The sequence below is a fragment of the Miscanthus floridulus genome, chromosome 8 (genome assembly GCF_019320115.1).
Source record: "Miscanthus floridulus cultivar M001 chromosome 8, ASM1932011v1, whole genome shotgun sequence".
In the NCBI taxonomy this organism is placed as follows: domain Eukaryota; kingdom Viridiplantae; phylum Streptophyta; class Magnoliopsida; order Poales; family Poaceae; genus Miscanthus; species Miscanthus floridulus.
The window spans coordinates 45114494-45130646 of NC_089587.1; the positions used below are offsets into that span (position 1 = coordinate 45114494).

Genomic DNA, 16153 nt, shown 5'->3' on the forward strand with positions numbered 1-16153 from the left:
ACTTAGCCTTAGATAGGAGTGCTTGGAAGACAGCTATTCACGTGCCTGAACCTTGATTGTTTCTGTTGGGTTTCAACTCTAGCCTACCCCAACTTGTTTGGGACTTAAAGGCTTTGTTGTTGTTGTTGTTGTTGTTGTTGTTAGATGTTGCCAAAGAAACATAAGTCCGGTGCTCAAAAAAGGAAAGAAAGAAAACAAGAACTTCAATCCAGAGAATCGCAAAAGGGTGCGTTGCATAGGTTTTTTCCAACATCAAGAAATGCCGAAGTCAGTCAAGATCAGGGGCAAGAACATGATCAACCAATAATCGCACAAGCTGATGGCAATGATGGTGGTACAGACGAGCAGATTTTAGATGCACAAGCTGATGCCAATGAAGGTGGTACAGGGGAGGAAAATTTAGATGTGCAAGCTGATGCTAATGAAGGTGCTGCAGGGGAGGAAAATTTAGATGCGCAAGCTGATGCTAATGAGGACATTTTGGGATCAGGTGAAAATTTGCAGCCTTCGGATGATACAGAAAATTTATATATTGATGAACAATCAATGTTGACTATCTTTGATCCTAAATCTTAACAATATCAAAAGAGATATCTTAATTGAGAAAGGGCCTGTGAGAGAGATGGATTTACAATTTCCTAGTGATCCCAGTAATAGGCGTTTTTCATATGCTTACTACTCCAGAAAGTTAACTAATGGAGAGGTTGTTGACAGGAAGTGGCTGGTTTACTGTAAACATGTGGACAAGGTCTTTTGTTTTTGTTGCAAGCTATTCAAATCAAATCAGAACAATTCTTTGTTAGCAAATGATGGAGTGAGGGATTGGAAGCATTTGAGTGAGAAACTAAAACAACATGAGAACAGTGTGGAGCATCTGACAAACATGAATACATGGAATGATCTTCGGATTAGATTGAGCAAAAATAAAACAATTGAGGATGAAATGCAGCTGGAAATTGCAAAAGAGAAGGAGCGTTGGAGACAAGTTTTGGTAAGAATAGTTTCTGCTGTGAAGTTTCTTGCTAAACAAAATCTTGCCTTCCGAGGAACAAATGCAAAACTTTATCAATCAAATAATGGTAATTTTCTGGCCACAGTGGAAATGATTGCTGAATTTGATCCTGTCATGCAAGAACATATTAGGCGCATTCAAAATAATGAAATCTATCATCATTATCTTGGCCCTAGGATACAGAATGAGTTAATTGCTATGCTTGCTGATGCTGTGAAAAAACATATCTTAAAGATCATAAAAGATGCCAAGTACTTCTCTGTTATCTTGGATTGTACCCCAGATGTGAGTCATGAAGAACAAATGACACTAATTGTGCGGTGTGTTAATATGTCAAGTGCCATTCCAAGAGTAGAGGAATTTTTTCTAGAGTTCTTAAAGGTTGATGACACATCAGGATTGGGGCTTTTTAATGTATTGTTGGATGCATTGCAGTCTCTTGATTTGAACATTGATGATGTGAGAGGTCAAGGGTATGATAATGGTTCCAATATGAAGGGAAAACATCAAGGTGTGCAGACACGTGTGCTTGAAATTAATCCAAGAGCATTGTATATGCCATGTGCATGTCATAGTCTGAACCTTGTTCTTTGTGATATGGCAAAATCCTGTAGAAAAGCTATTACTTTTTTTGGTGTCATACAACGGATATATGCATTGTTTGCACGATCTACTAAAAAGTGGAAAATTTTGACCGATCATATTGAGAGGTTCACTGTTAAACCCTTGTCTGATACTCGTTGGGAGAGTCGAATAAAAAGTGTGCAACCTATCAGGTATCAAGCTTCTCAAATAAGATCAGCTCTGAAGGAGGTGGAAAGAACTTGTATCGAGGACCCAAAATCGGTGAGTGAAGCTGGATCATTGGTAACCACTATTGAGAATTTTGAATTTTTAGTTGGTATGGTTATTTGGGAAGATATTTTATCTGTTATCAACATAGTGAGCAAAAAGTTGCAGTCTCCAATTGTGTGCTTAGATAGTACTTTGAAACAGATAGAAGGGGTCATATCATATTTTAAGAAGTATAGAGACACAGGCTTAAGTGCAAGTATTGAGACTGCAAAATCCATTGCATCTAGTTTGGATGTGGAGCCAACATTTCCTACAAAACGTAAAGGTAAAAGGAAGAAGCAATTTGATGAACAAGATGATGAAACTGAAGAATTACAACGGTCAGCTATAGATGACTTCAATGATGACTACTTCCTAGTTATTGTTGATTATGCAATTGTTTCATTGACTAGTCGGTTTGATCAGCTAAAGGAATTTGAGAAAATATTTGGTTTCCTATTCAATTCGGAAAATCTAAAGTCCTTAGATCATAGTGATCTACGAGACTGTTGCACAACTTTTGTCAATACTTTTTCTCATGACAACAAGTCTGATGTTGAGTTAGATGATTTGTTCTCTGAGTTGAAAGTGTTGCAAGTAACTTTGCCAGATCAGTTGATGTCAGCATCTGAGATTCTTCACTTTGTTAAAGTTGCAGATTGCTATCCAAATGCCTCTATTGCATATCGGATTCTGTTAACTATTCCAGTGACAGTAGCATCAGCTGAAAGAAGCTTCTCCAAATTGAAGCTACTGAAAAATTGTTTGAGGTCAACTATGCTACAAGAAAGATTAAATGGCTTGGCTATGTGTAGCATTGAGAAAGATATTTTAGATACAATTGATCTTGAAAGTGTTCTTGAATATTTTGCATCAAGAAATGTCCGAAGACGCTTTTTTAAAAAGCACTGAAGCACCATAGTTTTATTTGAGGTAACCATCATAGTTATTTTGCCGTTTTTTTATCTTTTTTGATGTACTGCTATCTTTTCAAAAAGAATTAAATATATGCTACAAATTATATACTTTAATCGTCCTATTTAAATATTACATTGTCGGGCCCTTAGTGTCTTACTGGCCCAAGGGTCCATAAAATTTGTGGGACGGCCCTGGACGGGAGTGGTGGCCACCACCAGCGTTGAGGCCAAGGCAAACCCTGAACGAGCCACCCCGCACGTTGCCTCAGGAGATTGTGCTCCACCTTTGGCTCATACGAAGTTCTAATATGCCCACTGATCCATGTCACTTGTCATGAATAGTACACCCTCGGTCTAAAAAACTTGATGTTCTAGGATTTCTAGATTTTCTTAAAAGGAGGGTTGTCACGGTTAAGTTTTCTAATCAAAGTGTGTTGCATGGCGGCATGCAGAGATAGTACATGTCCAATACCCAAAACCAGAACATCAATTTTTTGGGGACATTTTTGAATCACAGAACATCAAGTATTTTGGAGGAAGTATAGCATAGAGAAATATGAATTACTCGACACCTCGAGAAATGATTTTCAATTAAAATAAATGTATAATACTATTTTCTAATTATAAGTACAGTTAGCAATAGTACACTAACTCATGTTTTATAGATTTTGTCAATATCTAAAACAGCCAAATCCTGGCTTGGCTAAAGAAGAAATGGAGGGAACGAAATCATTGGTCCATCGGGATCCCTGCGATTTCAGCCATGCGCAAGTACCAAGTGTCCCATTTGTCCACTCTCATTTGCTCCTGTGCATCCACTGGTAAACCCGAACGCTCTGGCCAAACAGAATACCCCCGCCACGTACAGATGCGGTATAGGCTTCATTCTACCAATTTTTAAAGCATCTTTTTTTTTTTGAGGGGAAATATAAATTTCCATTGCTCGAACAGAGCTGGTACCCTTAACAACAATAAGTCAACAATAGATGTATTTAGAGCAACTCAAGAGGCATCCTAGGCTCCGTTCAGCTTACCTTAAATCCGGCTTGTTCGGCTTTTTTTTATAGACGGAATAGTGTTTTTCTCTCACAATATTTTAGCCAGAACAATATTTTTTAGCCAAGTTTCAGCAAGTCGAACGGGCCTAGGGATAAAAATGTCCTCGAACAATTTCTTTAATTGGTTATATCTAAATACAACCATTCTTTATTTCGTGTTCTCGAAAAAAGAAAGCGAGATTGACTCCCTAGAGTGCACACATGATATAAAAAAGCTGTTAGAGATTAAAAATAAATAAATAAATGATTAAGATAGAAAGTGAGAATGACTATCTAAAGTGCGCACAAAATATAAAAAAGTTGTGAGAGAGTTTTATGCAAATGACTCTAAATGATAATTTAGATAACAAGTTTTAGAAGGACTCCCTAAATTTAGAGAGCAAGCTTCAAGGCACATGGGACGCCGATGACGGTGGCTGCATGCTATAAAACCATCCAACTTTGACCTAAAAGGAAACCTTCAATCCTGCTATCCAGCTTTCTGTTGCCACCTGGATACGCGAGGGGAGAATGCTATTTCTGATAAAGTTCTTTTAATAAACGGAAATGCTCTCTACCGAGTGTCCGTCTGACCAGATGGGACTGACCCGCCTACCCCCACGCCTCGCGCGCCCTGCGCCTCATGCCTCGCGTGCCCCGCCCGCGCCTTGTGCCTTGTGCCTCGCGCCGTGCGCCGCTTACGCCTCGCGTCTCGCGCTGTGCTCCGCCGCACCTCGCGCCCCTCCCGCCTGGACTCGCGCTACGCACAGCCGAGGTTCGCCCTCCCCGCCGTTGGCATCGAACTCCATGCCGACATCAAGCTCCGCGTCAACGAGCGTCCATTAGTAGGCAGCAAGTAGATGAGCACATGTTGCAACCGTATGTTTTATGCGTTTCAGATGTATGTTGCATATGTTTTATTTTGATGTTGCAAAAGTAGATCCGGTGTTGCATATGTTGCAATGACTATACACGTATGTTGCAAGTGTATGTTTGAAATATTTCAGGTGTTCCAAACGTATGTTGCAAATATTTTATCTAGATGTTGCATATGTTGGACTAGCTATACACGTATGTTGCAAGTGTATGTTTCAAATGTTTCAGCTGCTTTAAACATATGTTGCAAGTATTTTATCTGGATGTTGCATATGTTGAAGTGCCCATACACATGTGTTGCAAATGTTTCATCTGTTTCGGATGTATGTTGCAGCAAATGCTTTATGTTGCAAATGTGCGCGCGGGAAGCGAAGCGGGCGCAGCAGCAGGCACAAAGCACAAAGCACAAAGCTGTATCTATGAATGTGGCAACAGGCATGGAGCACGAAGCTATAAGCATGGGCGGGCAACAGTCATGGATCACAAGGCGAAGCGGAGCACAAAACTACATCCAAGGTGGGTAGGCCGTAGACGTGGAGCACGAAGCTACATCCATAAAAGCCTTAAGGGTATCATTATTGAAAACGAATGGGCAGAAGACGCGAGCGTCCGGGCGCTAGTCTCTCCATTTAATAAAGGAGAGGAAAATGTTATTTGATGTTGATCCCGTTCAAAGCATATCGCTGGTTCCGTACGTGAATGGCAACGGAACGGTATCTTAAATGCACATAAGCACACAAGAATTCTCACCACACCACACACACACGCGAGTCACTAAAAGCCATAATCCAGCTACTACATGTCTATAAGCTTACATAATCTGTACCATCTTTGCATCTTTAGGCGGTATATTATTTTTCTTGTCTCCGGTCCGACGGTAAATATTTGCTTCTAACTTGTATATATGCACAGAAAAAAAAATGAACACCCAGCATTCTTGTTTTCTTTGGTCAAGAACCTGTCCAGTCCAATCACCAATCTGATCCTGGGCTGTAACACATCCAGACGCTACCAACTGCAATGTACACAGATCAGGTATGGAGAAAAAAACAATACTGCTGATGCAGAGGCAGCTTAAGGCGAAAGGTCCAATGGATGAGCTGGAATACACAAGAGTCAGTCAGCATCGAAAACGGATGACGATGCATGAGATATCGTCCTTGCTCATCCTCCCTAGAGCCTCAGATGTCAACCGCTTCGCTGCTGTTTGCGGGTCCTTGGTTGACTTCACCAGATCAACAGCTTCTTGGTTTTTCACTACCTTCACCGAGAACACAGCAAGGAGAGTGAATATAAACAAGGAGAAAAGAAATAATTAGGAGAAAATGATTCTGATTGGATATTGAAATCTTGAACTATATAGGGAAGGTGACAACGTTAAGTGAAATACGCAAGGAAAATGCATACCTTCCATAACCCGTCACTGGCAAGTATGACAAATTCTATGCTTGAGTTTATCTTTATATGCTTAACATCAGGTTCTGAGCTCAAGTGAGCCTTGAGGCTCTGATCGCCAAATGCTCTTGCAACCGCAAGTTGGCCATTTACACGAGGAACATCACCTATCAGCAACTAGAAAATGTATTGAGACGATTTACATGGTGATTGGATAGAACAATGACGTGAGAGTTAGGCAACTAGATGCTTACCGGGGAATGTAGAGACAAAACCACCTTGTTTTTCGATCCTCTTCCGTTCATTAGTGGTATGGGGTTCGTGATCAACAGTAAGCTGACTGGCAGTACCTCTTTCACACACAACAGCTCTTGAATCACCTATATTTGCAATCCACATATCTGTACCATCAACTACAATAGCAGTGACTGCTGTTGAACCCCCTGGTCCAAGTTGCTTAGTATTTTCCAGAATATATTTGTTTGTAGAGCTGTATGCATTTTTAATTGCTTCTTGAGGGTCTGACCAAAATAGAGGCTGCAAACACCATAAAAGGGAACGGGATGAGCATCTTTGTAGAGGAAATAACATAAATTGAGATTCCACTAAAATGAAGCTTCATTTGTAGATGGAGTACATCTCATGTTTTACACAGAAAGTATAGAACAAATGTAAAGCTTACCTCTTTCAGTATGTTGTCAAAAAGATTAGCTTTCAAATAACTGGCCACGCTATCTCCCAAATGTCCATCATAAATGGCAAAAAGACCAAGTTCGTGATCATTTTCATATCTATACTCTGCTACATGGTAGTCTTCCATATCATGGCCAGATCTTCCTTCCACTAAGTGAAATCCGTGTGTTACTTTGTTGCTTGACAACTTGCTTTGTCCTTTTCCAGTATCAGAAGATGATGAACTGAGACATGCTGCACTCTTTACAGTACATATAGAAATGGAAGAAAAAAATAGTTACAACAATAGATATAGTTAAAACTTAAAAGCACTAGCACTTGTTAAAGCATTGACAGAACAAAAGAAAAGGATATTCAATCAAAATTATCAAAGGTTATTATACAATGAAGTTTACAATGTCAAAAAAACTTGATGAAACTGACTATTCTAATTCGTATTTGAAATGCTAATGGTTGTGCCACCTATGTTGTGAACGCTTTTTTGGGGGGAAGAAGAAGCAAGAGCACAAACACAAGGCGTGGCCAGAACCAGGCCGTTCCTTCCTCAGTTTGTTAGTCATTTGGTTTGTTTGCTATTCAGTTGGAGGATTATTTTTCTGTTTCCAGTTTGTTAGCACAATTTATTGGGAGTCTGGCTCATTATAAGTAGCATTGCATGTTTAGTGAAGGCGTGCAAAGAATTATCCCTAAACTCCACTTAGTCGGCAGTTCAGAGCCCAAAGTCGCCTCACCTCTTTGCTATCGTTCCTCTTGACAGCTATAAGTCTTGTGCTTATCTACTTAGGATGCTTACCTAGAGTAGTTGGTGCCTGTGTCAGCACCCTTATCATCTATCTTATCCTACTTTAGCATCTACTTTAGTAGTTGGAATATGCTGTAGCTTTCTTAAGTTGCAAGCAAGGTACCCTATATGTATCCCCAACCTGCCATGGTTTGTGGCAAGGCTAATGAAATCAGAAATTCAGCCCCAAACCTGTGCTTTGGTTCCAACAAATGGTATCTAGAGCCTAGCTTTACCTGGGGTTTTCCCCTTTACCAATCCTCAATTCGCAGCCATGTCCAACCGGTCCAATCGTTCTTCTTCCCACTCTTCCCATGGCTCCACCACTTCGAGCGGGCGGAGCAGGTTGTCCCCGACTGCTGCGGCCACGCTGGACGCGGCGGAACAGCGGGAGCGGGATGCGGAGGAGCGGGTGGCCGCGGCTGCTCGGGCGCAGTAGCTGGCAGCAGCACGGGCCGCCGAGGACGCCGCGGTCGTGGCTGCTGCGGCTCAAGCGGCGGCAGCGGAGGCCGCTGCCCTGCGCGCGGGAGCGGCAGGCGGCCTCGGCGGGGAGCAGCTGCGCGGTGCGGACGCGGGACACGACGCGGAGCGGATACGGGACCACCGGGCACGCAATGCGGACGCGGACGATTTCGACGGACACGGACGCGCGTGGGACCTGGGCGGACACGGACGCGACGCCGAGCGCGACCACTGGCGGGATCCGTGAGTCGACCGTGCACTGGCCGGGGAGCGCGCGGTGCACGAGCGGGGCTTGCGCGACTTCGAGCGGAACCTCGGCGGACACGGCCTCGACGCACGCAGCCGCAACCTGGATGACGACGAGCAGGGCGGACGGGACGCTAGCGCGCGGAGCCCTCACAGGCAGCGCGCCTCCCCTTCCCCGGACCGGCGTCGAGGTCGCTGTGGTCGGCCCGGCTCCCCTCCCGTCGTACAGACCATCGTCAAGCACGCCGGCGGCGGATGGCCCATGCTCACCAAGACCAACTGCACCGAGTGGTCCATGGTGATGAAGGTGAAGATGCAGGTGCGGCGCATGTGGGACGCGGTACGGTACGGCGACGCCGGCTTCGACGAGGATCGACGGGCACTGGAGGCGCTTCTTGCTGCTGTTCCGACGGAGATGCACTCCCTCGCGAACAAGCGGGCCGCCAAGGACGCCTGGGACACCATCGCCGCGGCACGCATCGGCAGCGACCGCGCCCGCAGGTCCACGCTTCAGAAGCTGCGTCAGGAGTGGGAGAACCTAGCCTTCAAGCCGAGTGAGGACGTCGACGACTTCGCTCTCCGCCTCAACACTCTGATGTAGCAGTTGGCGCGGTACGGCGACAACGACATCGACGAGGAGAGCGCTGTCGAGATGTTCCTCCGCGTAGTCCCCAAGAACTACTCACAAGTCGCCATCGCGATCGAGATGCTGCTGGACTTCTCCGAGCTATCGATCGAGGAGGTGACGGGTCGCCTCAAGGCCGTCGACAACCGCGAGCGGCTGCCTCCCTCAGAGCCGGTCACCATCGGTGGCAAGCTTCTCTTCACCGATGAGTAGTGGCTCGCCCGCCAGCAGGAGCGGAAGAAGGGGGAGGCCTCGGGTTCTTCGGCTTCAGGTTCGTCGAGCAGCCGCAAGCGTCGACCGCGCAAGCGGGACAAGGCGCGCGGTGGCACTCCTGGCGGCACCAACGGCAAGCGCAAGGCTACCCGCGACGACACCTGCAAGAACTGCGGGAGGACCGGCCATTGGGCCAAGGACTGTCGACAGGCGAAGCGCGGCGGTCAGGCACACGTCGTGCAAGCGCAAGAGGGTGACGAGCCGGCTCTGTTCTTCGTACACGGGGGCATCAAGCCACACTCCTCTCCAGCGCCGGCCGCCGCCGCGCTTCTCCACATCGACGAGCCGCGGGCCCACGTCTTCCTCGGCAACGGGTCTGGCGGCGACAAGATCGATGGGTGGTACCTTGACACCGACGCCACTCACCACATGACCGGGCGGCGAGAGTTCTTCTCCGAGCTCGACTCCAGTGTTCGAGGCTCCGTAAGTTCGGGGACACCTCCGCCGTGGAGATCAAGGGCGTCGGCTCCGTCGTCTTCACCGCCAAGACCGGCGAGCACCGGCTACTCACCGCCATCTACTACATCCCCGCGCTGAGGAACTCCATCTTCAGCTTGGGGCAGCTGGATGAGAACGGCTCGCGCGTGGAGATTGAGCACGGGGTCCAGTGCATCTGGGATCGCCATCATCGCCTTCTCGCCAAGGTGAACAGAGGCACCAACCGCCTCTACGTTCTTCACGTACAGGTGGCGCAACCCGTGTGTCTTGCAGCCCGCCGCGACGACGACGCCTGGCGGTGGCATAAGCGCTTTGGGCACCTCAACTTCGAGGCCCTGAAGCAACTCGACAACAAGGAGATGGTGCAGGGTATGCCGCGAGTCGAGCAAGTGTAGCAGTTTTGCGACACCTACGTCCCCACCAAGCAGCGGCGGCTCCCCTTCCCCCGCCAGGCGAGCTTCCACGCCAAGGAGAAGCTGGAGCTCGTGCACGGCGACCTCTGCGGCCCTGTGACACCGGCCACACCCAGAGGCTAGCGCTTCTTCCTGCTCCTCGTCAACGACGTGTCCCGCTACATGTGGGCGGTCCTCCTCAACACCAAGGCGGCGGCTGCGGACGCCACCAAGCACCATCAAACTGCAAGCTTCGGGTGCTACGCACCGACAACGGCGCGAGTTCACGGCGACTGAGTTCGCGGCGTACTGCGTCGACGAGGGGATCTAGCGCCACTTCTCCGCGCCGTACACCGCGCAGCAGAACGGCATCGTTGAGCGCCGCAACCAGACGATGGTGGCCACCGCCTGCGCCCTCCTCAAGCAGAGAGGGATGCTGACAATCTACTGGGGGGAGGCGGTGATGACTGTCGTCCATCTCCTCAACCGCTCGCCCACCAAGGCCCTTGACGGCAAGACGTCGTACGAGGCCTAGCACGGGCGCAAGCCGGTGGTGAGCCACCTCCGCGTCTTCAGTTGTCTCGCCTTCGCCAAGGAGCTCAACCACGTCGGCAAGCTCGACGACCGGAGCACGCCGGGAGTCTTCATCGGCTACACGGAGGGCGTTAAGGCCTACCGCATCCTCAACCCTGCGACACAGCGCGTCCGCATCTCCCGGGACGTCGTGTTCGACGAAGGGCGAGGCTGGGCTTGGGACAAGGCGGTGGACGACGGCTCGACTTCGACCCCGACTTCGTCGTCGACTACGTCCACTTCGAGGGCGCCGGGGGAGCTAGCAGCTCATCTTCACCGAGCTCGTCCACCTCGGCACCCGGCTCGCCATCAGCTCCAACGAGTCCACCGCCTACACCACCAGCGAGTCCACCACCGGCTACACCTCGCTCTCCTACACCGGCGGTGCCCCACTCTCCTACACCGGCTCCTCACTCTCCCGCACTGGCGCCCACATCTCCGAGATCGGCACCAGCAGGTTCGGTCCGTGACGGGCAGCGCACGGTGGAGTTCACCACTCCACTGTCCAACGACGTGGACCGCGTCGATGCCTACCACGACGACGAGCCTCTGCGCTACCGCACCTTGGACAACATCTTCGGTGTCAACCCGTCCCTGGACTAGCGATGCACGACTTCGAGGCGGAGCTGCACTTGGCGCACGAGGACAGCGAGCCTCACTCCTTCGCTGAGGCGGAGGGAGATGCGGCATGGCACGCTGCGATGCAACAGGAGATCGACGTGGTCGAGCGGAATCGGACGTGGGAGCTGGCGGATCTTCCTGCCGGCCACCGCGCCATCACCCTTAAATGGGTCTACAAGCTCAAGAAGGATGAGGCCGGGGCGGTGATCAAGCACAAGGCGCGTCTGGTGGCGCGCGGGTTCGTCCAGCAAGAGGGAGTCGACTTCGACGACACCTTCGCGCCCGTCGCGCGGATGGAGTCTGTTCGTCTCCTCGTGCTGGTGGCCCAGGATGGTTGGCGTGTGCACCACATGGACGTCAAGTCCGCCTTCCTCAACGGTGACATGAAGGAAGAGGTCTACGTCCACCAGCCGCCGGGATTCGTCATCCCCAGCAAGGAGAACAAGGTTCTTCGCCTGCGCAAGGCCCTGTACGGCTTGCGGCGGGCACCCCGAGCTTGGAATGCCAAGATGGACTCCACCCTCAAGCAAATTGGGTTCCAGCAAAGTCCTCACGAGGCTGCAATCTACCAGCGGGGCAAAGGAGGCAATGCCCTGTTGGTAGGCGTCTATGTCGACAACTTGGTGATCACCGGCACCAAGGAGGCCGAGGTGGAGGCGTTCAAAGAAGAGATGAAGGCCACCTTCCAGATGAGCGACTTGGGCCTTCTCTCCTTCTACCTAGGGATCGAGGTCCACCAGGACAGCTCTGGCATCTCCCTTCGTCAGTCCGCCTACGCCAAGCGCATCGTCGAGTTGGGCGGGCTCACTGGCTACAACCCAGCCCACACCCCCATGGAGGAGAGGCTGAAGCTGAACCGCGACAACACGACAAAGGAAGTCAACGCCACGCGGTACCGACGCATTGTGGGCAGCCTTCGCTACCTCATCCACACGTGGCCGAACCTAGCATTCGCCGTTGGCTACGTCAGTCGGTTCATGCAGCGACCGACAACGGAGCACGAGCAGGCCGTCAAGAGGATCCTCCGCTACGTCGCGGGCACCTCCGACTACGGCTTGCACTACCCGAGGAGTGCAGAGCACTTCATCGGGTACAGCGACAGCGACCTCGCCGGCGACATCGACACGAGCAACAGCACCAGTGGGACGCTATTCTTCCTCAGCAAGTGTCTGATCAGCTGGCAGTCGGTCAAGCAACAAGTGGTGGCTCTGTCCAGTTGCGAGGTGGAGTACATCGCTGCCACAACCTCTTCGACTCAAGCTCTCTGGTTGGCTCGGCTGCTGGGCGATCTCTTGGGCAGAGACGCAGAAGCAGTGGAGCTCAGGGTGGACAGCAAGTCCGCCTTGGCCTTGGCGAAGAACCCCGTCTTCCATGAGCGCAGCAAGCATATCCGAATCAAGTACCACTTCATTAGGAGCTGCTTGGATGAGGGGAGCATCAAGGCAGGCTACATCAACACCCAGGATCAGCTCGCCGACCTTCTCACCAAGTCCCTTGGGCGGGTCAACTTCCAGGAGCTTCGCGCCAGGATTGGGATGGTTCAAATTCCCTAGAAGGCGCCTCACAAGACTTAGGGGGAGAATGACAGCTATAAGTCTTGTGCTTATCTACTTAGGATGCTTACCTAGAGTAGTTGGTGCCTGTGTCAGCACCCTTATCATCTATCTTATCCTACTTTAGCATCTACTTTAGTAGTTGGAATATGCTGTAGCTTTCTTAAGTTGCAAGCATGGTACCCTATATGTATCCCTATCCTGCCATGTTTTGTGGCAAGGCTAATGAAATCAGAAATTCAGCCCCAAACCTGTGCTTTGGTTCCAACACCTCTAGCTAGCCAGTAGCCACTACGTACCACCTATCACCGCCATAGGCTCCCTCTGTCACTACTCTACCATCCTCACTGTAAAGTGAAAAATTGCTGTTTTCACCATTATAGCCCGACCAGTCCACCACCCAATACAAGTCTTCACTTCTCTCATGCTGCAAAATTACAATCTTCATCATTATATCCTCATCACCATCTACCAGCGGCAAACCTCCACCTACCAGTCCTATCCAACCAGTACCCCTACTCTGACCTCCCAGCAGTGGTTCAGCCACTAATAAAGTAATAAGATCATCTTAGCTTGCTGCATCACTAGTTTTGGAGAAGGAGCTAGATGGAGGAGGCAGGAAAGGCAAATCATCGAAGATATCAACCAAGGTAGGTCTGGTAATAGTTGGGCAAAATGGAAAATGGGAGCTGCAAGTTTCAGAATAGTAAGAACTTTTAGTGCAGTCCACCTTATTAAAGGTTCATGATATGACCAAAGGGATACGCCCAAAAGAAAGCACACAACTGGAGTACAAGTTTCATTCAATAATCAATACACTGAAGAAAAAGGACAGTGGAGAAATGGATAAATCCAGATGGCCATGTGGACATTACCCTAGTTCCATATGTAGACAACTGGCAACACTTGACAAGGAGATCATCACTACATAGATGCCCTAATCTCTACATACTTAGCCATTCATCATAACCCTAACTAACATTTCGTGGCATCAATCATAATCCAATCGTCCTATCATAAATAAATGAAATCTACAAAGGCCCTTACCAATATGATACTCAGTGAGGTGCTATCTATGCATAGCACCGAAAGGGTTATATTCCAAGTTTCAACTTCAGAACCGCTGCTGGGTAGCAGAAAGTATAGAATTGGAACCAATAAAAAATACAAAAATTTAGCACTCCTGGGACTGAATAATCCACACGAAATGCTTTCTGAACCAAGCTCTCCTATTGGGGTGCGACGGCCTGCGTGCAGCTGCTTAGCGTTCACTGCTAGTACTGCATCAGATGCAGGAAGTCCTGGACATGCTAAGTACTACCTGGCTACTTGAACACCTGGGCAAAAACCCCACTTGCTGTATCAACTATCTAACCCTCTTCCTCTTCCACTGGCATCGTGTATCAACTATCGATCGCCAGACACCAGGCTACTATTGATTCCCGTCCAACGCCTGTGGAGCAATCAAATCCAAACTAAATCGTTTCCTGGACGCCCCGTTCTCTGGGAGCCCGCTGATAATTTACCCCACCACGATTTTGAAAGCTAGCAGTACCATCCAAAATTGTTTTCAAAAAAGCTACTTTCCTAAATTAGCAATCAGGACGCACAGTAACAGCAGGCCCGTCCGTCAAAGGTCCACGCCCCGACAAGGGCTGGAGCAGCCAGCCAGCCAAACCGGGCTCGCCGGCGCCGGCGCCGGGGACGCAAAAGGAATAACAGAGGAAAAGCTTGCGTTAGTTACCATGAGCATGTTGAGGATGTCGGGCCGCCTCTTGCTGCGGTGAACGCGGGGGGGCCTGGTCGAGGGGCCTGACGGCGAGGACGAGGACGAGCAGGACGCCGGCTGGCTGTCCGCCGCCCGCCCGCCGCCGATCATGGCCGTGGCTGGCACCAGCGCAGGCGCAGCGCCGCCGCAAGCACGGGTTGGGTCAGTCGCCTCGGTTTCCTCGTGCTCGCCCGGTCCCCCCACTGTTGGCTTTACGCGTCCGTGCTCGGTTGCCTTGCTCTTGTTCCCGTGAATTTCATTTCCCCATTTCTTTCTTTTTTTCTCCTTCATTCAGAGGTCCTGGTGGTAAACGGGATGGGCACGCTTGGTGGCCGGCGCGAGCAACAACAAAACAATTAATTTTGTCGACCTGCCGTTGGTTTCACTGAAATTTGATTTATACTGATGTTTATGCTGATTTGTTGTGAGAGAAAAACACAATTCATTCGCTGAAAAGTACGGCTGAAATAGTGCTGCAGAACAGGACCGATCATCTTTTATGAGTCATGTGTTTTGACCCCTACAGCCAACAGAAAGGCACAAAGCATATTTCTATTTATTATTATACACTACCAGATATATATGTACGTGCAATGGAGAAAGAAAATATCCCCGTAACTGAAGAAGTCTTAGGATTGTCGATAGGAATGCAAGGTGGGTTGTCCATAAGCCTGCAAATAGTCTAAACTTTTGCGGGTTTGCGGGTAGCCCGCAAAAATTTAGTCTATTTACATGTTCACAGGTAATCAACCTTGCATCCCTAATTGATGATAGAGGACCAGTAGACAATCAGAAAATCAACATTATTGGCAGAATATTGAGCGGCCCCACATATCATTGGATGGAAGGGACGCAAACGAAAGAAAAAGTCTTGCATATCTGTTTCGGGCTTTTTAAAATAATCTAATTATTAGATTATCATAAAATCCAACGGTGTTAACGAGTCCCGGTCAACTAAGGCTTTGTTTGGATGGGAGAAATGTTTCAGTTTCTGATGAGAATCACCAGAGTCACTTCCAAACGGTCTTTTTCAGCAAGTGATTTGAAACCGAAATGTTTCACCATTTCTATGTACACATGCGAAACGGCTGAAGGCTAGTATTGCACAGATTCTCATCTCATTGCATCTTACTTTTTTTGGTTCATTTTTTTCAGATAATTCTTTTTTAGTGCAACAACTTACATGGTTTTTATTTTAAGTTGTTCTCCATCCACAAAAAAGTTTAGAATTTTTTGAACATATTTTTATTTAAACGATTTTTTAATCGGAATCCAGATTGCCAGCCAAACGATTTCATAAAGCGATTTCGATCCATCACCAGAAACATTTCTGTAAAGAATCTGAATCCAAAACGTTTTTTGTGAGAATCTGGAGCCCTATCAAACGGTCCCTAAGAATGCTTCAGGCCCACATGTTATTAGATGGAACCATGGAAGGGAGGATATACGAAAGAATAACACTTGCTTTTAATATTATCAATGATAACAAACATGTCTGTGTGTTGTACTGGGACGTACAGATTATATTGGGCAATCACCTAGACAATTTGGGGCTCAAAGATTTATTCAATGAACACGTCATTTGTTCACTGCATCATAGAATCAGACTCCATACCATCGTTAGATGCACATTTTTCTTTTCTTTTTTTGAGGGGTA

General features: G+C 48.4%; 2 protein-coding genes across 3 annotated transcripts; one reads left to right on the plus strand and one right to left on the minus strand.

Annotated features, from left to right (window-relative positions):
• The first annotated feature begins 622 nt into the window (after positions 1-622).
• Positions 623-5200, plus strand: LOC136468977 (uncharacterized). Its single transcript, XM_066467351.1, has 4 exons — positions 623-1077; positions 1219-2609; positions 4398-4656; positions 5011-5200. Exons 1-4 carry the CDS (start codon positions 623-625, stop codon positions 5198-5200), a joined length of 2295 nt encoding a protein of 764 aa, XP_066323448.1.
• Positions 5201-5284: 84 nt separating this feature from the next.
• On the minus strand, positions 5285-14761 carry LOC136476272 (probable protein phosphatase 2C 44). Of its 2 annotated transcripts, XM_066474043.1 has the most exons (6): positions 14473-14761; positions 6754-7005; positions 6326-6608; positions 6084-6238; positions 5786-5937; positions 5285-5691 (listed from the first exon to the last, which is right to left on the minus strand). In XM_066474043.1, the coding sequence occupies exons 1-5, from the start codon at positions 14605-14607 to the stop codon at positions 5797-5799; spliced, it is 966 nt and encodes a 321-aa protein (XP_066330140.1). In that variant the 5' UTR covers positions 14608-14761; the 3' UTR covers positions 5285-5691; positions 5786-5796. The 2 variants fall into 2 exon arrangements, with proteins under 2 accessions (XP_066330140.1, XP_066330139.1); XM_066474042.1 differs by having other exon boundaries at positions 5286-5937; positions 14473-14759.
• Positions 14762-16153: the final 1392 nt, after the last annotated feature.